This window comes from Cupressus sempervirens, chromosome 2 (assembly GCF_028749045.1).
Source record: "Cupressus sempervirens isolate cs-2001-9-10 chromosome 2, ASM2874904v1, whole genome shotgun sequence".
Classification (NCBI taxonomy): domain Eukaryota; kingdom Viridiplantae; phylum Streptophyta; class Pinopsida; order Cupressales; family Cupressaceae; genus Cupressus; species Cupressus sempervirens.
Window position 1 is genome coordinate 498,012,133 of NC_143119.1, and position 26,709 is coordinate 498,038,841.

General features: G+C 35.8%; 1 protein-coding gene across 3 annotated transcripts in view; it reads right to left on the reverse strand.

Moving 5' to 3' along the window:
- Window positions 1-1,167: 1,167 nt before the first annotated feature.
- AE7 (MIP18 family protein (DUF59)) overlaps window positions 1,168-26,709 on the reverse strand; it is a 61,691-nt gene continuing 36,149 nt past the window's right edge. For all 3 annotated transcript variants that reach the window (XM_089814350.1, XM_089814349.1, XM_089814351.1), the window contains exons 5-6: window positions 2,055-2,100; window positions 1,168-1,734 (exon numbers count right to left, since the gene is read on the reverse strand). In XM_089814350.1, the coding sequence (XP_089670476.1) occupies window positions 1,634-1,734; window positions 2,055-2,100 (147 nt within the window). In that variant the 3' untranslated portion in view covers window positions 1,168-1,633. The remainder of the gene's footprint in view (window positions 1,735-2,054; window positions 2,101-26,709) is intronic.

Genomic DNA, 26,709 nt, shown 5'->3' on the forward strand with positions numbered 1-26,709 from the left:
TAGGAGATGGGGAGACTTGGAGGTCTTCGGTACTGGTACCGGTACGGCTATTTTTCAAACAGGAGACGGAGGTACTATTTAAGACGTCAATTTTTTTTTTAATATAATTTTAAGATTCCTAAGAAATACCATAGATTCCTAACATAGTGCTTTGAAAACAAGAATAATGAACATTGAAAAGTTATAAATGTTAACATTCATGCACATTGCAAAAAACACATTTCAGATCTCATAGTCATCTGATTTCTGAATATCACATATGATCATCATCGCATCAAATTAATCATGGCTGAGATTATCATTAGATTAATTACATATTGAAATTTGAAATTCAAAAATATATAGTTTGATGCTAAATCGCTGATATGCAAACAAAAAACTGAACTGCAAACAAAAATCAGGATCTATCCAGTATGACGATAATACTATGTTTTAAATTTATTTTTAAGGCAAAGACGCGCGGGAGACTCCATTTTTTTTGTTTGGAGACGCGGACACTTTTGGAGACTCCGTCATGAAGTTTCACAACCTTTTCAAAGTCTCCGAGACACATCTCCATCTCCGAGACGTGGGGGGGCAGACACATCTTCTGGTAACACTGATTAAGAGTCATTTTGTTTCCATATACTGTTACAACTCTGCATTCTATAGTTTCAAATTCTGGATTTCTCAATTACTGTCATTGTGGTGTAGCTAATGTTTTACAAAATGCTGTTCTGTTGGCTTCATATGCGCCTATTTATCTATAACAGCAAGTCCAGTATTTGTAATTACATGAAAGGACTTGGATTATGAAAGTCCAATTCTTCAGCAAATACTGACCTGGAAAAATTCTCTCTTCAACAAATGCTTAAAGATGCCCAGCGATGCGCTGTGGATGCACATCCACAGGGTGCGCTTCTGAGAGCACCAGAATTAACACCCACACCAGAACACATCTGGATCCGGATCCAGGGGGAGAGAGAATCCAGAAGCTAAGCAAAATAGCTATTTTATGTTTCCTCTATTCAATTTAGTTTAGTATTGGTCACTTTACAGATCATTATGAATCTTCCCAAACATAATGAACAATAAGAACTTTGTGAATTATCAATGTTGAGATGGCTAAACATAGAACCAACAGAATGGCAGGTTCCGTTGGATTGTTTCTGTACATATAGCAGGATATACTAACTTAAATATAGAAACCCTCTATTATATTTAAACAGATAGTAAGACAATGTTTTGGCCACTCCATTTCAAAACAAAATCCACTCATCACTGTCAAAGATCATAATACAGCCTAATTCTTTAACCCAAAGAATATGCTGCGGGTCCTAAAAATCTCAACCAAAAAAGGCATTATAATTTATATATTACATTCAAAGTAACTCTACTAATTTATTTATATGACATTGATTTTCATCTCCATATTTCATGCAGCTTGCTTCCAAGAATGCTATTCATGGGGGCAATGGCACAAAATATCAGCAGCTATATCCTTTGAATGATCAGATCAAAAGTTACATACAGCAGCAACTAATTGCAGAAGGTCTCCTTCAGGAGAATGGAGACCTCCCAAAAGGATTCTAACTCAAATAGACTTGCAAAACTTCTTTATGGTGTACTAATGAACACTAATTAGAAACAATAATTAGTCATTTGTTGAAGCCAGGCACTCATCTACCATCCCCACGAGATTTGGATTCTCTAGCGCAGCTGCAACACGTTCCTTGTCATTAAGTTGCTTGTTTACTGCAGCACAGTCAGTAATGTCATGTTCTTGAACCATAGTTAATAGTCATATCAGCATTCAGTGCTCATTCACTGGACTCAAGATTTAACATTTCAAAACTTTTGCAGGCACATCATAATCAAATATCTACAAAAAAGTATTTTAAACCTCTGGACAGATAACCAAAAAAGATGGATAATGAAAGGCAATAGGATAAGCATAGCCAAAGTATGATTTGAAGAAAGAAAATGAACCAAAAAACTTACGCCACTCTAGAATGCAAATGCACTTGTGGATTCAAAAACATTCAACAAAGGCCAAGAAAGGGTTAAAAGCCAACCTGCAGCCTCTGTCGCATGAGTTCCCGGTGCCACTCTAATATCCACCTGATCAGAATGGAAGAAGATGAGAAAGAACCATGCAAACAAATACAAGCAATATTAAACATATATTCATGAAGAATGAAACAAATAGAAAGATCTCATTAAAACATGTGTAATTTCCTTCATCCTAATTAAACTCAATCAATCTTGGGAAGTTATCCAAAGCAAGCCTTCAAAAATGCTGTAAACTAGTTACTAATCATTGACAATGTTGTTAGTTATGTGGATGTGAGAAGACTACTTGTGGAGAAATTTTAAAAGAAAATTGAACTTACACAGCTCAGTGTATTGATCTTATGGTAGACGACAAAATGATTCTTCTAAGAATTATTATGGAGAAATAAAAAGACGACAAAAAATAATTCTAATCACAGTGCAAGACAGGTGACCACATTGTGCAAGATGTTCCTCATCCCAGTTTTGTATGAAGAGCATTGATAATATAAGACGCTTATTATACTTTCTCAATTAGTATGTTGCTCATTATGCTCTCATATAGTTCAATCATATGCCTATAATTCTGTTGACTTCATGTTTTTATTCGTAGAAGTAAACACAACATATACTCTTGCAATGGATTACTAAAACCTTGAGAAGCATAGTTTTTGAGAAATATAGATTATTATGGAAAGGGACTCTGCAAGTATATCGAGAAATTCTCAATCCCGTTATGCCTGAAGAAAACATATGCAAGCCTTCGGTATGATGAAAGTCAGTAGAGTTCGGAGAATGTTCTTGCAAACTTCAAGGAAAACTAGCTCCTGCGGGTAAGGATTTAACACCATCTACAAACTAAAAACAGCCCAAAACCACTTTTCAAACATCTTTGTTAAGCATCAAGATGATGGATATCCAGCAAGAAAGGAATAAGAGGGATGCAAGCTCTTATCTCAAGAGACCAAGGATGCACTTCTTAAGAGAGGGAAGTCTTCAAAATGCAAAGAAGGAAAAGAAGGTGGATAATTTATCCACTTGCACAAAGAAAAGAAGAAATGGGGAGACTGCCCGTTGCAAACTTAAGAAGGGAACGAATTATGCCAGTTGAGGACCCAATGGGGTTTGAATATTCTGATTCTTTCATCTTTTGTTCCAATTGAAACAGGCAAAACACGTAGCTCATAAGTGATGGTTTATTAATTCTTCCACTTATTTGAAAAGCATAACTACTGGATAGCAATATGCAAATGAAATTATCCACCAAGGAGCCTGGTTATTTGGCAAATATGGGAAAGGAAGAATTCGCTCTTCAACCAAGCAAAAGGGGGAAGACCAAAACACGCTCCAAGTAAATAAGATATCACCTAGGAAGTCTCATAAATTTTGTGTTCATCACAAGGTCAGTGGAAAATTTGACTGGAAAAGTCTTCAAAATCTAGATCCACATCTTTATCTGAAGAGTGACATAAGTAAGAATGGACAGAAACATAGAAGAGAGTAAGAACAGCCTATGGGAGGACAAGAAATAAGGAGGAGAGAACTTCTCCCAAAAGGATTGTCATCATTGAACAAGAACATGATAACAGCATGTCCTAAAATTTCCTGGATGGACAATTTCATGATTTACAAAGAACAAGAGTTGAATTACATTCACATGTATGAGCACTGCCTTCATTGAGTGACACTTTAAATTGTTTTATAGTTCCAATTTCTAGAAAGGAAAATAGTGAATTAACACCATTTGTGTGGACAAACATTTAAGTGTTCTAGTCATTATAAGTAAGCATGGAAGAACTGATCCATTTAGGAAGAACAAGAATAGACAGTCAATGGCATCAAAAAAGTTGTAGATTTTCAGCCATTGTCACTTCTATTTACTTGCCACTTCATGTGCATGGGACATAGGAAGGAAAAGAGAGAATCTCTGAGCAAGCAACCACCCCAAGCATGAAGATGAGCAGTAACTTCTAGCAAGAAAACACATTGCACTAGGGGCCAACAACTTGGCTTGCTTTCCATTGTTGTAACACTCATTTTCTCTACAACAAATAATAGTAGCATAATTATCTTCCATCACAATTGGGATATATAAATTGGCAAATTCTTATGCCAGAAGTAAGAGTTTGTGCATCATTCAGTTGGTGATTTATGTACATTGCCATCAAAAGTATTGTAGAGAACCATTTCAGCCAAGCATAGCATGTATAATAGACATATAAAGGAACTGCAGTACATATGACTGGATAGAGCATGTCAATTTCAGTTCTAGTATGGACAATGGACATGATTTCACAGGTATATACATCTTGTGTTGTGCAAGAATAGTGTTGCATGCACATATTGATAGCATTGACAATGACAATGCAGTGCACAATTATCCACTATATCAATGAGTTTTAGTTGGAATGATGAATTAAATTTGAATATAGCAGTGATTGTAGTATATTATTTTCCAGTATAAGGAAGTTGTATCATGTATACTTCTGCTCTATCCTATGTAGTTGACTCACAAATCAGGGATAATTCATAATGGAACAGACAAGAGGGAACAAAATTTTCCATATAAGGAGGTTGTATCATGTATACTTCAGCTCTATCCTATGTAGTTGGCTCCCAAACCAGGGATAAAGCATAACAGGACAGAAAGGAAGGAACAACAGTTCAAGAAGAATCAAGAAAGTAACAATACAAGAAGCAAGAGATTTGAATGGAGCTTCCAGGCAGGAAAACCAGTGGTGGAGGTCAAAGATCCAGGACAGGTGGTTTGCAGGTTGCTGCTGGAGGCATCATGGGCAGTTTGCAGGCGCATGCAGGAGGTAATGCCAATGTGTCCTCTTCTGAGCCCACAGAAAATGCTGATTCAAATGGGGACCCACAGTCTGGGACTTTCCTATCGAGCTGGGTGGGGTTAACGGGGCTCCTTGTAATGAGGTTGGTGTGACCAAAGCTCAGAATAAAGCAGACAACTCAAAGTCATGGTCCTCCCTTTCTGGAAAGAAACCTAGCGGTAAATCTTCTTTTCTGCCTGTTACCTGTAAATCGGATTGGCAAAAACGTAAGTTTAAAATCTTCGTCCCAGATCCTTAATAGACCATTTTGTTTCCTCAATGGAGCTCACTTTGGTTGGAAATTTTTTGGGCCCAAGGCCAAATATTGAAGTGGTGAGATCTATGATTAAAAGGAAATGGGAACTTAAGGGACAAGTGGATATGCTCTTCCCAAAAGCTTCTTATCTTTTGTTTTCTCAAGCAAGGAGGACTTAAAATTTGTTCTCTGTGGAGGCCCTTGAATGTCTGGGAAGCAAGCCTTAACCTTGAAAAAGTGGGAACTGAATATGGACTTTTCTGACTCTTTTTTTCTTACGGCTCCGGTTTGGGTTCAGTTGCTTGGACTTCCTTTGGAGTTCTGGAATGAACATGTGTTAAAAGGCCTTGCTGCATCTTTTAGGGAACTTCTTTCTAGTGACTCTCTGACTGCTTCAAGGTCTAGACTAGTTTGTGTGCGGATCTGTGTTAGTGTACACCAGCTGAATGATCTACCTCAGAAAATTGACACTGTTTCTAAACTTCGTACTTGGAGTCAGGAGGTAGGACTTGAAGATCTGCCCTTTGTTTGTTTCCATTGTAAGAAAATGGGCCATTGGGTGAAAAACTGCCCCAAAAAGCCAAAACAGAATGACAAAAATAAAACATTAGGACCCAAGCAGGGGGAGATTAAGAAGATATGGAAACCAAAGGCTTCTGGGGAAGAAAAATTAAATGGATAAAACCAGCAAGAGGATCCTAAGGAGCATCAAATACTTGATGAGAACAAGAACTTTGATGAAAGGAAAGTGGGAGATAAAAATGAAGAAAATCAGTTGTCCAGCCCATCTGGTCAAGAAATAGCGGAGGCTAGTATACTCCAGGGTTCCTCTGCTGAAAACCGTGTTGCCCAAGATGCCAACCCAATTATAGTAGGGTTGAACCAGAAAGATCGTGTTTCCTCTTTGGATGGTGTTGAGGGTGACCAGTTGAAGGACAAGAACTTGAGAAACAATGAGGGCCTGGAAGAAGGAGAGATCAGTGCTAATGAGCAGATATGTGGAAAGGACTCCAATGTTCCCTTGAGAATCGAAGAATCACAGGAAAACAAGGTGAATATCTTACAAGAACAAGGAAAAAATGAGATTAGTGAAATCTTCTATACCCGAAGATGGTACCTCTTCCAATAATCAAAAGAAGGGACAAGGAAAACAAAATGTTGGAAGAACTGGAAGGGTCATCTTAGAAGACTGGGAATGGAAAGGACAGGAATAATTCCTCTGCATCTTCGAATCATGGAGGGGTTGCCACCAGAGGAAGAACCAAAGCTGATGTTGGAACTGCAAAGCATGTGGGCAGAAGACTGCGAGGTAAACGAGGGAGCCTAGAAAGCTTGCAGAATATTGTGGATGATAGACAATCTATCATCCAGGACTTCACTCCTAAGAAATGAAGATTTTATCCTGGAATATAAGGGGCTTGAATAGCCTCCATAATTATACAAGACATTCTCAAGAATGTGGTTAGAGATCATAAATCGGATGTGATTCTCATTCAAGAGACTAAGATGGATAAGGAAAAGATGGAAAGGATTAAACCTTTTAAAAGCAATGGAGTGACTGGCACTAGCTCTGAAGGAGCTTCGGGTGGGACTGTTATTTTTTGGAAACAAAATTATTTAAAAGGGAAGACTGTCATAGCAGATGGTAACTTTGTGGCTGTCAAGCTCCATCACATTAGAGACATTTTTTCTTGGGGTATGTCAAATATCTATGCCCCCAATAATAAAAAGATGAGAAAGAGATTCTGAGATAACGTGCAGATCTTCCTTTGCTGGTCTTGTTACTTATGGGGGACTTGAATACCCCTTCAAGAGATTGTGAGAAGATGGGAGTCCACAATTTGCAGGATGGGAGACAGAACTTAATGGATTTTATTAACCATCAAGCTCTGCTGGATATGGATTTATAAGGAATCAATTTTACTTGGTCCAATGAAAGAACTGGCAATGAACTTATTCAAGTTAGACTCAATCGGACCCTAATCACTCACGATTGGATGAAAAGGTATTTATGTTCCCTTAACTCCTTCCCTAAAGTTGGTTCTGATCATATCCCATTGGTCTCTGTAGAGAGAGCTTTTTCTGGTAAAAGGAACATTCCTTTCAAGTTTGAAAAGATGTGGCTTCCTCATTTTGGAGGCCTTTTTAAGTCCTAGCGAAATATTAAGGTGGATGGCACTGCTATGTTTAAAGGTTGCAAAAAAACTTGGGAATGTCAAGGAACATGTTAGAAGATGGAACAAGCTTTCTTTTGGGGATATTTTTGATGCCAAGGTTATTATCCAGTAAAAACTTAGGAATGCTCAGGAAATTATCCAACAGGATGGTTAGTCCCCTGACCTTGCAGAATTAGAAAATGATCTCTTACTTATGTATCATGACATAACTGTTAAAGAGTCATTTTGGCGACAGCAATCCAAGGTTATCTAGCTTAAGGAAGGCGACAAAAACACAAATTTTCCATATTACCACTCTGAAGCATAGAGTTGCTAACAGGATCTCTTCTCTAAAATCTGACACTGGCGTCCTCAAAAAGGATGAAGACATTACCCTTGAAATGATGCATTTTTTCTCCTCCCTCCTCTCACTTGATCCCTCTTTGTTTGGGGTGAATCGGGATGAACTTCTTTCTTCCATCCCTGCTATTGTGAGGAGCAAAATAGATCTTTGGAGGCTATTCCCTTGGCAAAAGAAATTCGAGATGCGGTGTTCTCTTTCAAAGGGTCAAGGCACCTAGCCGTGATGGTTTTCCAATGTTTGTGTTTCAAAAACTTTGGCACATTGTGGAAAAGGATGTCTCTAATGCTGTAAAGGAGTTCTTCGGTGCGCGTAAAATTTTGAAAGAGATTAACTCTACTTTTCTCTTGCTCATTCTCAAAAAGGTTGGAGCAGATACTATGGATGTGTTTAGGCCAATTAGCTTATGAAACTCTTTGTAAAAGATCATTTTAAAAGTTCTTACTTCAAGGTTATTATGGTTGCTGCCAAGTCTGATTTCTTCCCAGCAAAATGGTTTTGTTCCTGGTAAGCAAATCCTAGATTCTCTAATTGTGGTTCATGAAAATCTTCATTCGCTTTCATCCTCTTCAAAGAAGGGTTTTATCATGAATCTTGATCTTTCTAAAGCCTACGAAAGGGTTGACTTGCAGTTTCTCCTGAAGGTGCTTCGAGCTTTTGGCTTTGGTGATAGGATGGTTCAACTCGTTCATCAGGAGATCTCTATTCTATACATTTTTGTTATGGTTAATGATGCCTCTTCTAATTTCTTAAAATCCAAACCCTCTTGGGGTCTTAGGCAAGGGGATCCTATTCCCCCTATTCTTTTTGCTATTATGGCGAGTAAACTGGCAGATACCTTCTCTCTCTCAATTGTCGGGGAATTATTCATGGTTTGGAACACTCCTCTCATCCTCAATCTTGTTCGCATGAGCAATTTGTTGGTGATACTATTCTTATGGGAGAAGCTTCTATTAAAGAGGCTAGAAACTTTAAGAATGCTCTTAATCTTAACTCTAGTGCTTCTAGTCAGTTGATCAACTGGAGCAAAAGCTATCTTCTTTATCAACACACCAAAGTACAAGTAGCTAAGGATTGCGAAAAAAAATTGGGCATTCCATCACTATCTTTCGTAGAACATATCTTAGGCTTCCCTTGGGGCTCCAACCTCTAGACTCTTTTTGGAATTCTTTGATTGATAGGTTTAATTCTAAATTGGTTGGATGGATGTGGAACCTGTTGAGCCAAGCTGATAAGGTTTTGTTCCTCAAATGCTGCCTCCAAACCTCCCAACTTATGCTCTTAATCTCTTTAAAATCCCTACCTAATTTGCAGATGCTATGGAGAGAATCCAGAAAAGTTTCTTGTGGTCTGGAACGGAGGATAGGAAGAGGTTATCCTTGGGACCAAATCTATAAGCCAAAATCAAAGGGGCTCTCGGAATTAGAACTATAAGGCAGCTTAACAAGGCCCTTCTTGCTAAACAAATTTGGAGGATGTATGGGGAAGGAAAAGAATGGAATCTTATATGTAAAAGTACCTTGTAATGTCCCCTATTGGGACCTTCATTAATTTATTTTTATTCTCTATTTGCAAACTAATTCCATGGACTCTCTCTATTTTTCCCTGTTTCAAAATCCTCATTTCTAAATGTTAATATTCTATATATATAGTTTTCCATTCTTAGAGTTGTGTCCTTTCATAAATAAATATTATATTATATTAATAATTTTACTTATAGTATTAATAATTTTAATTATATTAATAATAATATAAATTATGAGCATGAGCTCATAGCGCAGTGGTTGCTGTGAGCCCTTGCTAAACAAATTTGGAGGATGTATGGGGAAGGAAAAGAATGGAATCTTACATGGAAAAGTGCCTTGTAATGTCCCCTATTGGGACCTTCATTAATTTATTTTTATTCTCTATTTGCAAACTCATTCCATGGACTTTCTCTCTATTTTTCCATGTTTCTAAATCCTCATTTCTCAATGTTAATATTCTATATATATAGTTTTCCATTCTTAGAGTTGTGTCCTTTCATAAATATTATATTATTTTAATAATATTAATTATATTATATTAATAATGTTAATTATATTATATTAATAATTACATAAATTATGAGCATGAGCTCATAGCGCAGTGGTTACTACGAGCACTTGTAATAGAGAGGTTCAATGTTTGAACCACGGGAATCGTAATCAAGCAAGCCTTCTGTCTCTTCCTTATTTTGGTCTTCAATGCTTTTTATCCTGACACCAATATATTGCCGCTGGAGTATATATAATGTCCTGCGTTTTATCACTGCTTTTCCTTGTTTCTATAGTAGTATATCCCTCCCATCATACACTGTCGTATCCTTTTCTTCCCAGTATTTCTTTTTAATGTTTTGTGTTCTTTAATATACACTGCCTTCTCTTTTCAATTATCCACCCTTCTATTTCTTTCCTTATCCTATGGAGATGTAAAATATGTTGTCCTATTGTGCATGATTCTATGTGCCTTTCCTGGTATTATTATTTCTTCCATTTTGTTCTAAATTGTCAACATAGATCAGTATTTCGTTCCTCCAGAGCTCTTCTTTTCTATGTTTCCTATGCAATGTATCATAATTTGCCAAGGATACATCCTTTTGCTAATGCTTTGTACTGATTGAAATTATAATCAAAAAACATTTTGAATCTTCTCTATTTATAGGATGGCAGGAACATAGCTCTAATACCAATTGTGATGTCCCCTATCGGGACCTTCATTTATTTATTTTTATTCTCTATTTGCAGACTAATTCCATGTACTTTCTCTCGATTTTTTTCACGTTTTTGATTCCTTGTTTCTCAATGTTAATATTCTATATATATAGTTTTTCATTCTTATAGTCATGTCCTTTTATAAAGAAATATTATATTATATTAATAATTTTAGTTATATTAATTATATATATTATATCGATAATAATATAAATTATATTTCTTATTATTATAATATTAATAATACTATTTTTATACTATTGCATAATATATTTACTTTATATATTCTTAATAATAATATTTAGTTCTCATATTTAAATAGTAATATATTATGCAATATTATAGTATGATTATAATAAATCATTTATATTATTACTATTTAATTGATTTATTATTAAACTATATTTTAATTATATGATTCTTGTTTTAACGGGGATATCACATACCTCTTCAACTCTCCATCTCTTGATGACTTCTTTAACTCCCCTCCTATCATGAATGGCTCCATTATCTGGAAATCAGTGTAGGAAGCTAAAGATCTTGCAGGCAAAGGGAAAAAATGGAAAGTGGGTGATGGTAGGAAGTTTTGGTTCTGAGATAATTGCTGGTTGTTGGAGGTGGCCTTGGTGGATGTTTTCCCCAACCAGCAAATTGTATTATGGTTGCTGACTATTGGAAGCATGGTTCGTGGGTTAATTTATGTGCTAGAAACTTCAGTCTCAATGAAATTGAGTTATCTCTCAACTCTTTCCTCCTAAGAGATAATAGACAAGATAAACTGGTTTGGGCCTTTCACCCTAGTGGGAGATTTTCAGTGTCCTTTGCCTTCTCCTCCTTGTTTCGGTCTGATATCTCTCCCATTTGGTCCTCTTGATAAACAAAAGGTCTTACTCCTAAGGTTGAAATATTTTTTTGGCTTGTGATGCAGAACAGAATCTTGACTGTTGATAAACTTTTTCAAAAGTGGGTTTTACATTACTAATTGGTGTTTCCTTTGTAAGAATGACCAGGAATCTGTTCCTCACTTGTTCTTTCATTGTCCTTATTCCTAAGAGGTGTGGGGTCAGATTTTGAATGATTGGAACCTCCACTGAGTTTTTCTGGTGAGACTAAAGGAATTTTTTGAACAATGGAAATGCCCTGCTCTCAATCCAGTGGCGAAAAAAGTGTGGTCTCTTGTGGCTCCCCTCATATGCTGGAATGTATGGAAGAACGTAATAATAGATTTCTTAGGAATAAGGAATCCCCTGCATGGATGGTTGCGAGGAAGACGGTTAGAACCATCAAGGAAAAGTATCTGACTATCATGAAGGAAGGAACCTTACTCAATATAGATAGAAGGGTAATAATAGATGGATTCTTGTAATCCTGTTAGTACTCCTATGATTACTGGTTGTAAACTCAGTAAAGATGATGAACCTTCAGCAACGGACCAAACTCAATATAGGTCAATGATTGGTAGTTTACTCTATCTCACAGCATCTAGACTGGATATAATGCAGGCAGTGTGTATGGTTGTTCAATTTCAGGCTGCTCCTAAAGTTTCTCATCTTAATGCGGTGAAGCATATATTCAAGTATTTACAAGGGACTTCTGAATTTGGTTTATGGTATCCTAATGATGATCAATTTTCTCTTGTTGCATATACAGATGCTGACTATGCAGGTAGTGTAGATGATAAACGTAGCACTAGTGGGGGAGCTTTCTTTTTGGGTAACAGGTTGGTTGCATGGCTCAGCAAGAAATAGGAATCTGTGACACTTTCTACTGCTGAATCTGAATATATTGCTGCAGTTGCATGTTGCACACAGGTTTTGTGGATGAAGTAGACTTTGATGGATTTACAAGTTACTTTTTGAAAATATCCTCAATAGATATTTACCCAGTTGCTTCCTCAAAATAATATTCAAAACTTAAACATAGGAAGATGTATTACGGAACAACAATAGAAACCAGTAGATTCTCATTAAAATACCATAAAACAGGTTATTGCATTATACAACAGCAATACAATAACTATTATTCAAAGCCCAATTTTAAACACAATTTTACAGTTGGATTGGAATGCTAAGAGAAGAACCTATAAGCACATTCAAGACACCTGAAGTGACGTCTCCACAGACAATGGGTTTGCGCCCACTATCTGCCGGCACGAGGGGCTGCATCCTCCCACTGGCTAAAAGCTGAAACTTTCTAAATAACTCTCGCAAGAGAGAAACTGAAATCTGAACCATAAAACAAGCATACTTGAATGAAACAATCTCTCTCCTTTTAATACACAAAGTTGTGACTCTTCGACCCCCATCCTGACTTTTCGTGTTAACTCTCCTTGTCATTTTTAGCCTACCTTATAATATTAAATTGGCCTTTTATAATTTGAATCCACACTCTCAAAGTCAATTTTAATATTATATGAATATGTCTTTAAATTTTCTAATGTCCTAAAAAGGGGACATTGCAAATCTTCCCTCCTCGAGATTGCTTGTCTCTAGCAATCAGTACCAGGATCCCATTTGAATTTGCAGGTAGCTCTGTAGCTCAATCCAGAAACAAATACAGCCACACTGCGAAGCAAGGTGTCAAACTGCAACCCACCTCCCAACCAAATCCCTGCATCCCATGTTAATCTATGAAATATCGCTGCATTTGTAGGCTATACAACTCTGGTTATCGTCGCATCCAATCTCAAACTGAGCAAAACCACAAGAAAATCCTCAACAAGTCATAGATACATATGGTCAACACCTAGATCCCAAACCCTGTTGTCATGACCAACTAATATGATGAGGTAGAAATGTATCTAGGAGCTATGTATAACCCAGTAGATGGCGGCAACCCGACCTAAATAGATGATGTAAGAAACAAGCTGCTCAAAAGCTGAAAGCAACACCAAGGGCACATCGAATACCATATTGTCATCACCAATCTGGAGAACCCCTGAATACATAGGTGCTATGTGTAAGAATGAAGCTAAAAAACCATCCCCTATGATTGAAACATAACTCTCATCAATACTCTACCAAGATCTATTCAATGGTTGATATATGAAACCCATCCCACTCCTATATGGGTTGAAATCGGAAACCATATTTGGGCTTATCAAATGACGAATGATCGTAGTCAATCCACCACACCAATCTTGTTACCAAGATTCACCGCTAAGAACTGTAGTTGGATCCATATTTTTTGAAGTCAAGATCATCCTCCTCATGACAATCAGAAGGAGTTCCCTCATCCATCTCAAAATGGGGATTATCAAAAGTCCAATCAACATCTACTTCAAACATGGGTTGTCTACAAACTGAATATGATCTGAAATTGTGGTGCTTGGTCTTTTGGGACATCTGTCCAAGTCATAAGTATGTTGAATGCTATCAAGTTCATTAATTACTTACTTGGAAAAACTCTTGCCTCTCTTTACCCTCATGCTCCTAAAAATGATTTGTAATCCTAACCTGATCTTCTGCTTCCTGAAGAGAAATCTGAGTATCATCCAATGCCTCTTGAGCATACTTAATCTCCCTGTTGACCTCCATAATCTCATTCCTTTTGTTATTCAACTGCAAATCAGCAACAAGCCAATCTCCTTCCACTCCCCTTTGAGCCTTCCTATAGAGATCCTCAACCGTCCTATGAGTGCTATTATAACGTACCAAAGTTGCCACAACCATGTCTTCCCTAACCTTCAGCTAGTTCTTTAAGACATGCATCTCATTATTGTCATGTTGATACAACTTATCTTCTTGTAGTGTCACCTTGGATTGTTCATGGAAGTTAATATCATGCGTATAAGAAACATCTGGTTCATCATACAAGGACTCCAACATGTTGTTACCTTGAGTACAACCCACCTCATCAACATGTTTGTCAAAGCTAACCTCCAAGTCAGCAACGTAGAAACTTATATGTTCCTTATCCACATCTGAAATCATCTTATCTACATTTTTCCCTGCGCTAGTCTGAACTTCTTTTGCCCCCTCTTTGTTATTATGATTCTTACAAACAGGATCGGATGTACTAGTGCCCTCACATGTCGGCCAAATCTGCTCCTACCTTGTAGGGATTCCTTTAACTAGTAAATCCTTCAAGTTCTTTACCATCAGCTGCATAACCATCTTCATCACCACATCATTGTAGGTTGTTGTAAGACAGGCTATTCGCATGATCCCATTTAGACAAGAAGCAACCACACAGTTAACCCATTTATCTGGATTCCCCATAAACTTGGGCTGGACCAAGGTCACCATTGAAGGTTGTAAAGCCCAATTTAAGAGCCTACCATCTGTCGGCTCTATCCTAGTCAAATATGTTTCCACCTCTTCCAAATTGGAAAGAACATCATGTGAGGATTCCATATGTTCTAGTTGTGATCCTAACACGTACAACCAACCAAAATCTCTCTTTCTGCAAGTTTCTCAGTTGCTCGCCATTAAAGGTGTTATTGAATTCTTTTGAGAAAACCCTATGTTTCAAATTTTCCATTTTCGAGAAGATTTGTTGGGAGCAGCTATGCAAGGCTGATATTTTGACTCCTGAGATCGACCACTAAAGGTACTGCCCTGTTTGCCTCTAAAGTTTCCTTTCCCGTGAAGAAAATCAAACAGTTTTCGTGAACGTTTATCTACTGACATGGTCTTGACTTTACTTTGCAAACATTTAGGAAATATCAACACCATGAACTAAAAGATTGTTATAGTCACCAACAAATACCACATAATCTACAATAGAAGTTTCTCTAAGTTAACATAGTTGGATACTCCAATCATCTCCTACCATGGATAGCTTGCTAGCCGTTCCTAGTAAAGATAATCTTAAGTTCGAAGAGTTCAATTTTGGCACAAGGGATGATCCTCAGTACTACCCAAATTGAAGCTAATGATTTTGAAAGATATGTTGCCTATATTTCTCTATGCAAATTATTGTCTGTCCTTTGTGATGCTTGAATGATACTCATCAAGGAAATCTTCCTGACTAAAATGCACACCTTCAAGGTATCTCCTTGCACTCACAACTATCCACCTGTTCTCAGAGAAATATGATTATTGATTTGAATGAATAATATTAGACTGGTGCAATTTGGAATTGACTTTAGATATATTTCTTCGTACTCAATAGCTCTTGCCCAGATTCGTCCCATTAACAGCCTATGAATTTCCAAACCAATACCAGTTGATGTTAATCAAATCAGAAGTCACTGCAATTTGTTTCATCGATAGCAAATAGATTGTTTGGATATGTGCATAGTTCTGAGGATGTCCTCCAAGACGAATCGGCTAGGATGCGAAAGAACTCCACCAGTCACAAGCTCTCACAAAGAGGAGTATAATAGAGTTCCTACAAGCAATTCAGAATCATATATTAATAAGGTCTGAGGCCCCTAAAATATTAACACAGTGTAATTTCCTAACAAAAGGTGTTATTTGTCTTTTTCCAATTATAAGGATTCTTTAACCAAGGGATTGACAACTAGAAATAGTATTTTTGAAAGTTATTCTATTAGCGGACTCAAAATTAATCTCTCTTAACATGTGACTCCATTGGCTCGAACTAGGCCTTTCCCTGTAAGTTCTCTGTCTTAGACAGTTCTTCCAACTGTAGATACTAGCAGAGACAAGGTTGTTACTCCGACCTGTCGATGATATGCAAATCGCGCTCCTTATTTGTGAATGAAAAATACTCCTGACTATTAACTTAACACTTCCCCACAAATTAGCTTCTACCAGGAGTCTTACCTCTGAGACACATGGCTATTATTGATTCAGATGTTACATGCATACAATTTCTTCCGTGTCGAGTCATATAATGCTTCGCATTAAATATTTTAGCACATCTCAATTACATCCACACCTAAAAAACCTTCAAATATAGTCTCGGATCAAACTCATGCCTCAATGCACACATGACATCCTGACAATCTTCATACATTTTTCTTTTCTAAACATAGAGCCTGTTAGGCGCATGGGCATCACCTGACTTATTTGTAACAGTGTGCATTACTAAACTCTGTCTTCTCGAAGCTACCACACATGTGTCAATGTGTCTGCACTATTGTGTCCGCTCCTACTAATCTTAGATGCTTAACAATTTCTATTTGCAATACAGTTTTTTCTAATCAATTCATTCCGAATGCAATGAGATCATTTGGTCTATTTCAAAATAGTGTCAAAAGTTTGGTGAAATCAAATGGCTTCTATTTCTGGTAAACTCATTGCTCACTCCTCCAAATAATTATCAACTACAGTTCTGGCTAAGTAGCAATCCACAGCATCATTATTTGATTGTTACATTTCCTTGACCTTCGACAATGACTTGTCCCTCAGTATATTGCTCGAGCATGCACAAATAGAGGAAAGATGCCCAAACTTGTGCCTTGTATGTTGTATTCAATACATCCCAATACCGTCTAAGCCTAAATGTAAAGTGACACCCTTCGTCAATGGAATTCCACGTTTCACTGAAATTTGCCTTTCAACCCCTTTTCAATAAGCTCTCAAAGCTACATCAAAAATTCAAAATTCCATACACAATGGTAACCTTTCATTCCCAACAAACAAGAGTCAACCTTTTATAAAATCTTGTGCCTTCAACTATTACAGCTCTTATGCTATCCCAATAGCCACAACAAGAAACGGTTCCTCACAACTATTGTTACATTTCAATTTTAAAATACTCCTTTATAATGTTCGTTGCAATTTCAAGTTCATCGAGGATGATGAACCACAAGGGGAATGGTATATTACATCTCAATTTTTGACCTAGCTTGAAATATAGCCATTGAGGTTCGCATGAAGTCAGTTGGCAATTTAATTCGATAATCTAGCGAAATGGTAAGATAGTTGGTCGTTATAATTTCAAGTGAAGATGACATGTTAGTTGATCGTTAATCGCAAATTCAGGGAATTAAGATGAAAGGTTAACTGTTATGATTATTTATGATTATATAATTTATAATTTAATTACGGAGGAATTCCTTGCAGGGAGCATGTCGAAAGGGTGAAAGCATTGTCAAAAAAGAATTAGACAAGGCATCACCATCACTGGGCAGATGGGTCAAAGACCTAGCCAGAATACATCTGCGGGACTTGCATGAGTTATTTAATAATTTAATTAAAATAGTTAGGATAAAATATAAAACATATCTTAAAGGATTTTAAATTATCTTTAATAATTGTTTATAAATGTTCATTTAAATATAACAATGATTTGGCACCATTATCATTCAATAATTTAATAGTTGTACATTATAATAATGTTCGAGTTATAATAATTGTATTATTATAATCTTCAAATTTTAATCTTCCAATTCTATTTTCTTCTTTTTATTATTATTGTTTTTAACTGATTATTGTTGGCATGTTTAATAGAATTTATGTTTTTAAATTCATTTAGACTTCTTAGGAATGAATCTTGTAACTGTAGGAAGACGTAGAGACAGGGTTATTTTATTTAATAGTTTTTCCTTATTTGACTGTCGGCATCCATTCTTTCCTCCTACAACCTTCAAGCGTAACCCGACACTCTTATTCCTAGCTTTGGCATCCATTACTGCTCTAGGTTTTTAAGCCTTTTCATCCGAATTCCCCCAGCTAGCAATCAATTTATTTGCAGAGGCAACAGCGGGTTTAATCTTGCATACCGCTGAATAAACTTGTCGTGGATTGGAGGTCTTCCCAAACGCCCACGCTACTCAATAACCAAGCTGTGTCACGTAAGGATTTATATTGCATTAAAAACGATTTCCATTCCATCATAATTTTTAATACATTAGTTATCATTCCTGTAGCAGACGTACATGTTCTTCAACTTACAATACAAGGGTGTCATTATTGTATGTAGTGACTGCTATCTGAGATTGAAGCCCTTCATTTTCCTTTTCAACCTGCGTCTAAATTAATCGTAATGCAAGACAATGATTGTAGTTGACTAATATCTTTTCATATTCAGTAATCAATAGGCTGCCATAGCAATATTTCCTAATCAAGTCTAATATTTTCTTTTATATGATATCTGAATATGCAACTTTCTGAATTTTTCTTGAAAATCTATCAACTCTGATAACTTGAAATTGGGATGAAACAAGAACCATGCTATATACTCAGATAAAGGTGTTTAAACCCGAATAATTCCAAATTTGATATGTCATTGATATTATAAAGTCTGTTCTTATTCTTTCTTATACATATGTCCGAATATGTAGAGCTACTTTGAAATTATCTTCGGCCATGATAAGAAAGTATATCAACCCAGTTTAGAATCAGATACATCCTGAAATATATTTAACTGAGCATGAGGTATTGAAATCAGAACACCAGGGAATTCACCAGGCGAAGATGCCAGTATGTAGTGAAGAAGTTGTAAAATATCGTTCTGATCTTAAATCTGATAACACCTGGGAATCACCGGCTTGGAGGTCTGAATAGGGTGAGGAGGTGAAGAGAACCGGCAAAATGAGGTTGACTTCAGTATTCATAAAAATAATACATAAAACATTTCTATAGCTTATGAATGTTTCACTCAGAAAGAACGTTCTCAATTTTATGATCTTTAAAGAATATAATCACAAAATGTGAAATGATGATTGTATGCAATCTTCTTGAATAATTGTTAGAGCCGTCTACTCTACGAATTCCGGATACCTGGGACTCACCTGGCTGTGTAGCCAAGAAGATGGGTGATGAGGTGTGAGAAAGGAATCATCAATAATATGAACCGGTATTATCAGTTATGACATTTCAATATTTATCATTTAATATGAATTAATTAATAGCTCATGCATATTCTTGTTATGGTGATCTCCTGCTGCCAAGTCATATGGCGTGTTATATATCATGATGCCCAGTGGATGGAATGATGTTCCCTGTCAATTCCGGGTAGGGAGGGTCTTTCTCGTTAGAGATTGTGTGGGGATGTATTGTGGTCCGAGGTTGGGTGGTTAAGCCTCTGACAATGTTTCACCTCTCGCAAGATGTCGAATATGCGTCGAACAAAGATAAACCATGCATTCAATTGTTTATCGAAAACAGGTATTATCATTTTTATTTATGAAGAGGTAAGATTAAATTGAAGTATTTCATTGTTATCATCATTTTACTTTCATATATATGAATAACAAATATAAGTATATTTTCTAATCTTGAGATACTGTCACAGTTAAGTAATTAGAGGAAAAGGAATATGAAGCCTTAATTGAATCTGTGGTATCGGAAGCCCTAGATGAATCCGTGGTAGTGGAAGCCCTAAGTGAGATAGCAGTATCAGAAGCCCTAAATGAACCGAAGGTAAATGATGCCCTAATTGATACAGTGGTATGTGATGCCCTAATTTAAATATAGTGGTATTTATTTAAAATTATCATTTGATTTTAAGATAGCGGTTTGTAGATGATAGTCATCATATGAAATTGTTATAGTGTATTTGTGGACTAACCCGAGTGGTTGCAAAAGCATCCCTAGTTTGATTCGAACTCAATATTCTGAGGTATGAGGTTTTCAATTTCTGTAGTAATTTCATTTGATGGTACTTCAAATATTTAGTTAAGAAATTTTGTATAACTATTTTTAACGGTAAATCTTATTCACATGAACATGAATGATATGACTGTCCTCCTATGAAACGAAGAAGTAACTATATTCATTGAGTATGTTGAATGATAAATTAGACTTGGAAAATCGGGATGTTACAACTATCAACTGATACAAAAGTGTATTGCCGAAAACTTAAGACATTTGTGCTTGATTCTGAGCACACAACACATATAATATCTCAAGAAGTGTTGTTTTAATTCTCTGTATACATTCACGACAATTACAAAGCTCTTACCTCCTCAACTGAAGGTCCATTTAAAGTAAAATAATCAACTAACATTAATTATATTTGTCTCCCAAACCGCTAGAAGATGAAACGACACCCTTCTAATTGTCTTCTTTGAACAACCGTTTTCTAGAGCTTGTAGTGTTTCACAAATACACCTCTGTCTTGGTTGTTTGTAGAAAAATATCGTCCAAAATCAATTCTATGTAAGAGAAAAAACATTGAGGTTGCTCCCTACACCACAGTATGCAAGCCTAGATGCGACAAATGCTTGAATTTAAATATTTGAGATCGTATGAATTTATTTATTGTTGCATAACATTTGCACCCAAATGACCCAATATCAGCCTTGGCTACACCTGAAATGCAATATTTAATCGTTCCTCACATTTTCTGTCACAGGAGCTTGATACTGAAGATTTATCTCTCTATTGAAGAGGTTGTATATCATTTCTCTGGCCAAACTGCAGTCGAAACTCTTCTAGCAAAAGAATTAATATCTCAAAAATCTTTAAAGAACATCTCTCTTGCATTTGCACTTGCACTTTGCGAAGGCGACCAATTAGAATATATGGACTTTCATTGAAATGATGAAAAGAAATCGGCACAACTAATTTTCTCAACCTTTGATGAACAAAAAGAATTCACTATTTCTTCTTCAGAAAATATGAATCAATTCCGAAATTTCTATAAATGTCTATTATACATAACCCATTCAGGTTGGCAAGAAAAATTAGCTCTAATACAACTGAAATATCCCCAATAGATATCTACCTGGTTGCTTCCTCAAAATAATATTAAGAACTTAAACATAGGAAGATGTATTATGGAACAACAATAGAAACCAATAGATTCTCATAAAAATACTTTAAAAAAGGTTATCACATTATACAACAGCAATACAATAACTATTATTCAAAGCCCAATCTTAAACACAGTTTTACAGTCGGATTTGAATGCTAAGAGAAAAACTCGTAAGCACATGCGAGACACCTAAAGTGACGTCTCCACAGACAATGGGTTTGTGTCCACTATTTGCCGGCACAAGGGGCTACATCCTCACACTAGCTAAAAGCTGAAGCTTTCTAAATAACTCTCGCAAGATAAGATAAGATAATGATATTAATGTCCAACAAAATGTTGAACTTTTTAGCTTTATATGAAATTCAGTACATCAAATAATTATTCAATATTAAATACGGGTGCAATATTTGTATGGAGATTTTTTTTATTATTTTGCAGGATATATTACACGGGACCCGCACGTCTATATTAATCATCATCTTGGCGGTTATTGAAATGTATTATCAAGATCTTATTCACCTGCGGTTACAGTATGGACATGTAATCCAGCTTGCGGATTCAACTTCGGCGACTCTAATTCACCGTCATGACAAACTGGCGAGTCTTTTCTTTGGCGAGAATTGGACTGATGTTTGATTAGTCTCATTTAAGACTTCTGGACTTCTTCATTTTTGTTAAGCCAAGTCGTATATATATATACGTTTTGCTCTTCCTAGCAGTAGTATCGTTATTCTTATATAATTTGTATCGGTTTCTTGAATCAGTTTCACAAAAGATCTCTGAACTTATGTGATCCGAGTCCTATTTATGTGCGATATTCTCCTTCTGGCAAGTTGGTCGATTTTCCTTATTTGCAATCATGATTCATAGCTTATTCTTTAGAAGACGATAAGCTATTCATATATTTTGATTATAGCTCTGATGCGATAGAGAGGAGTTATTTGTAATCAGACAACAAGTCTGAACTGTGTAACATTCACTCTTATTCAATAAAGATCTACTTTGAAGGCTGGGTTGTTTCCCTCTGTTAAGAGGGTTTTTCCCAGGGTATATGCTTATGGTTTTCATATATGTTTTCTAGTCTATTTTCAACATGGTATCAGAGCCAGGTTCATAATTTCTAAGTCTAGATTAGATTTCTTTTCATTTTCAATCATGGTGTCTGGATTGAAGGTAGAAGATCGTCTGGAAGGAGCCTCAAATTTCATCTCATGGAAATCCAGAATCTTGTTAGTTCTGGAAGAAAATGATCTTCTTTCATTTGTGGAGTCTGAAGTTTCAGAACCCTCTGATCCTAAAGAAAGTGCAGCTTGGAAAAAGAATAAGATTCTGGCCAAAAGAATTATTATTGACTCCATGAAGGATCATTTAGTTCCTACTATTTCCAATCTGAAATCTGCCAAAGAAATGTTTGATTCTCTACATAGTGTGTATGAGTTAAACAATACCAGCAGAACTTTGGCTCTTCGCATGCAACTTCTTCATATCAAGATGTGCAAAGGTGACTCTGTTGTCTCTTTCTTCTTGAAGATTTCAGAACTTATGGATCAGTTAAGCTCTATTGGAGAATCTGTCAATGACAAAGAACTGGTAATGCTTGCAATGAATGGTCTTCCTCATTCTTGGGAATCTTTCATTCAAGGTATTAGTAGCAGAAACGATTTTCCAACCTTTGAAAGACTGAGAACTGATTGTATTCAAGAGGAGTGTCGTCTGGAAGCTAGAGGGAGTTCTCGTAAATCTTTTCAAGTAGAAGATCAAGTGCTTACTTCTCAAACTTCTAAGAAAAGAGGAAGGAAGAAATTTTTCAGAAGGTTTGAAGATAAAAACTCTTCCTCATCTTCTGAATTTAAAAGAAAGAAAGATTTCTCCAAGATTAAATGCTTTAGATGTGAAAAACTTGGTCATTTTGCTAAGCATTGCACTGTGAAACTCAACTTTCATGATGTGACTATATCTGATTCAAAAGCTTCTTCTCCCTCAAGAGATTCTTATGTTCACTCAGAAGGTCTTGTTCTTATATCAGCTTTATCTAGTCATGTGCAAGCTGATCGTAATACTTGGTTAATAGATAGTGGGACATCTCGTCACATCTCTGGATTCAAGCATCATATCTCAAATCTAATTGAATCAGATTCTCATCTTCAAGTGATTATTGGTGATGATGCATCTTATTCTGTTAAAGGGGCAGGTAATACTTTATTGAAATTAAATTCTGGTATTCCTCTTCATCTAAGTGATGTTTTATTTGTTCCTGGTATCAAGAGGAATTTAATTTCCATATCAGCTTTGGAAGATAAAGGTCTTAATATTGCTTTTTCTAATGGAAATGTAATGGCTTGGAAGAAGGATTCTGATTTTATTTCTGCTCAAATTATTGGTGAACGTCACGGAAGTCTTTACAAACTTGCAGCCAATCAAGTTCATGCTTTAAATCATTCTGCTTCCAACATCAACCTTTTATGGCACAAGAGATTTGGTCATCTTAATTTCCAATCTCTTTCTTCTTTAGGGAAGTTTGTTGTAGGTCTTCCTTCTCTCAGTTCCTCATTTGATGGCATTTGCAAAGGTTGCTCCTTGGGAAAATTTTCGAAAAGTCCTTTTCATTCAAGTGAAAATAGATCTAAGAATATTTTAGAGTTGATCCATTCAGATTTATGTGGACCAATGTCATCAGCTTCTTTAAGTGGTTTTTGGTACTATGTTACTTTTATTGATGATTGTTCTCGAAAAACATGGATCTATTTTCTTAAAACCAAAGAATCTGATGAAGTTTTATCCAAGTTCAAGGAATTTAAAGCTTCAGTCAAGAATTTATCTGAAAAGAAAATCAAAACTCTCAGATCTGATAATGGTGGTGAATTTATTTCAGGATCTTTTCAGTCTTTTTGTGTTGAAGCAGGAATCAAGAGGGAATTTTGTGTCCCCTATAATCCTCAGCAAAATGGAGTTGCTGAAAGGAAAAACAGATCTATTGTTGAAGCTGCTAGAGCTATGATTCATGACAAAGATTTGCAGATTTTTCTTTGGGCAGAGGCCTGCAGGACAGCAGTTTATGTTCAAAATAGAAGTCCTCGTCGTATTCTTAATAATATGACTCCAGAAGAAGTTTTCTCCGGTTCTAAACCTGATGTAAGTCATTTAAAAGTTTTTGGTTCATCAGTTTATATTCATATTCCCAAAGATAAGAGATCAAAATTAGATCCTTCAAGTAAAAAGGGAATTTTTGTTGGTTATAGTGAATCTGCCAAAGCTTATAGGATTTATATTCCAGGGCAAAAGTCTATTGAACTTAGTAGAGATGTTTCTTTTGAAGAAAATTTTGATTGCTCCAAATCTGTTGATTCTTCTTTTGATGTTGATTTGGATGTTCCTATGGTTCCTAAAAATTCTTCTCCTATTCTGGAAATCTTCTCTGAGAGGGAGGATTCTCCTTCGCCTAAAATTCAAGATATTTCTAAAGCTGAACCTAATGGTCCTTTTAATGAGAAGAAGAGACCATTGTGGGCAAGGAATATTATGCAAGAAGCTGAAAATTTTTCAGCTCCTAAAGGAACCTTTAGGGAAAGTAAACGTCCTCAAACTTTTGATAATTATTCTGCTTTAATGTGTAATCTCATTGACTCTGAACCTTCATGTGTTGAATCAGCTTTAAGTCAGCAGGTTTGGAAGGATGCCATGTTAGAAGAATATGAGTCTATTCTAAAAAATAAAGTTTCGGAGGTTGTTCCTCGTCCTAAAGATAAATCAGTTATTTCCTCTAAATGGTTATTCAAAACAAAACATGCTGCAGATGGAAGTGTTGACAAATTCAAAGCCAGATTTGTTGCGAGAGGTTTCAGTCAAAAAGAAGGTATAGATTATGATGAAATTTTTGCTCCTGTAGCAAGGTATACTTCTATCAGAACCATTATTGCTATTGCTGCAAGTAAAAAATGAAAAATTCATCATATGGATGTAAAAACAGCTTTTCTCAATGGATTTATTAATGAAGAAGTTTATGTAGAACAGCCTGATGGATTTATTTTACACAACAAAGAATCTCATGTATGCAAACTCCATAAGGCATTGTATGGTCTTAAGCAAGCACCTCGAGCTTGGTATGAGTGCATTGATGGTTATCTTTTAAGGTTGGGTTTTTCAAAGAATGAGGCTGATCCAAACATTTATCTCAAAAGGTATAAAGATCTCATGTTGATTCTTGTTCTTTATGTTGATGATCTATTTATCACAGGAGATGATGAAATGATAGTCCAATGCAAAAATGACTTATCTTCTGAATTCGAAATGAAAGATTTGGGTTTAATGCATTATTTTCTTGGTCTAGAAATTTGGCAACTATCTAATGAAATCATTATCAGTCAAGGTAAATATGCTATTGATATTCTTAAGAGATTTGGTATGCTTGACTGTAAGCCAAATATGACTCCTATGGAATCTAATTTGAAGAGAATTCAAGTAAATGCTGCTGATTCAGAATTGTTTGATTGTACTATTTACAGACAACTGATTGGTTCTCTCATGTATCTCGTCAATACGAGGCCTGATATTTGTTTTGCTGTCAATACTTTGAGTCAATTTATGAGTGAACCTCAAAAATTTCATTTCACTGCAGCTAAGCATATTCTGAGATATGTCAAAGGGACTTTACAATATGGAGTGAGTTTTTCTTGTTCTAATGATTTGAAACTTCATGGGTTCTCAGATTCTGATTGGGCTGGTTGTATTATGGATAGAAAAAGTACTTCTGGTTTTTGTTTCAGTCTTGGTTCAGGCATGATTACTTGGTGCAGCAGGAAGCAAAAATGTGTAGCTCAAAGTACTGCTGAAGCTGAATATGTGGCAGCTTGCTCAGCAGCTCGTGAAGCAATTTGGCTTCAAAAACTCATAAGTGGATTATTTGAAAAATCTTCTGATCCTACTACAATTTTCTGTGATAATCAGAGCTGCATAAAAATTTCTATAAATCCAGTTTTTCATGACAAGTCAAAGCATATAGAGATTAAGTATCATTACTTAAGAGACATGGTTCTTCGGAAGGCTGTGGAGCTGAAGTATATCAGCACTGAAGATCAGACTGCTGATATTTTTACCAAGCCTCTATCTAAGGTGAAATTTTTTTTTTTCAAAGAAAAATTAGGAATGGTAAATCTTAAGACTTAAATGGAACTAAGTCTAGTTTATTTAGATTTACCTATTATTATTTTTGGTGTGTGATCTGATAAATATTGTAAGATCAGCTATTACAGCTCTTTCACTATGCGATAGTGAATATCATGTAGAGAGAGTCCATGATATTATCATGTTGAGTAAATCCGTGATAAGAGTTGTGTGGAATGTTGAGAGATTCCATATCTATTCATGTTGAGTGAGTCCATGAATGAAGGATTAGCTGTGAGTCTTACAAATTTGTCATGATTGATCAAATCCAATAATGAATAAAAAAAAATTTAAAAGAGACATTTCGTGATTTTAATCAAATTGGATCCTTGTGCTATTTATTTTTAACTTACAAATTTCATATAAGCTAAGAGGGAGTGTTGAATTTTTTAGCTTTATATGAAATTCAGTATATTAAATAATTATTCAATATTAAATACGGGTGCAATATTTGTATGGAGATTTTTTTTATTATTTTGCAGGATATATTACACGGGACCCGCACGTCTATATTAATCATCATCTTGGCGGTTATTGAAATGTATTATCAAGATCTTATTCACCTGCG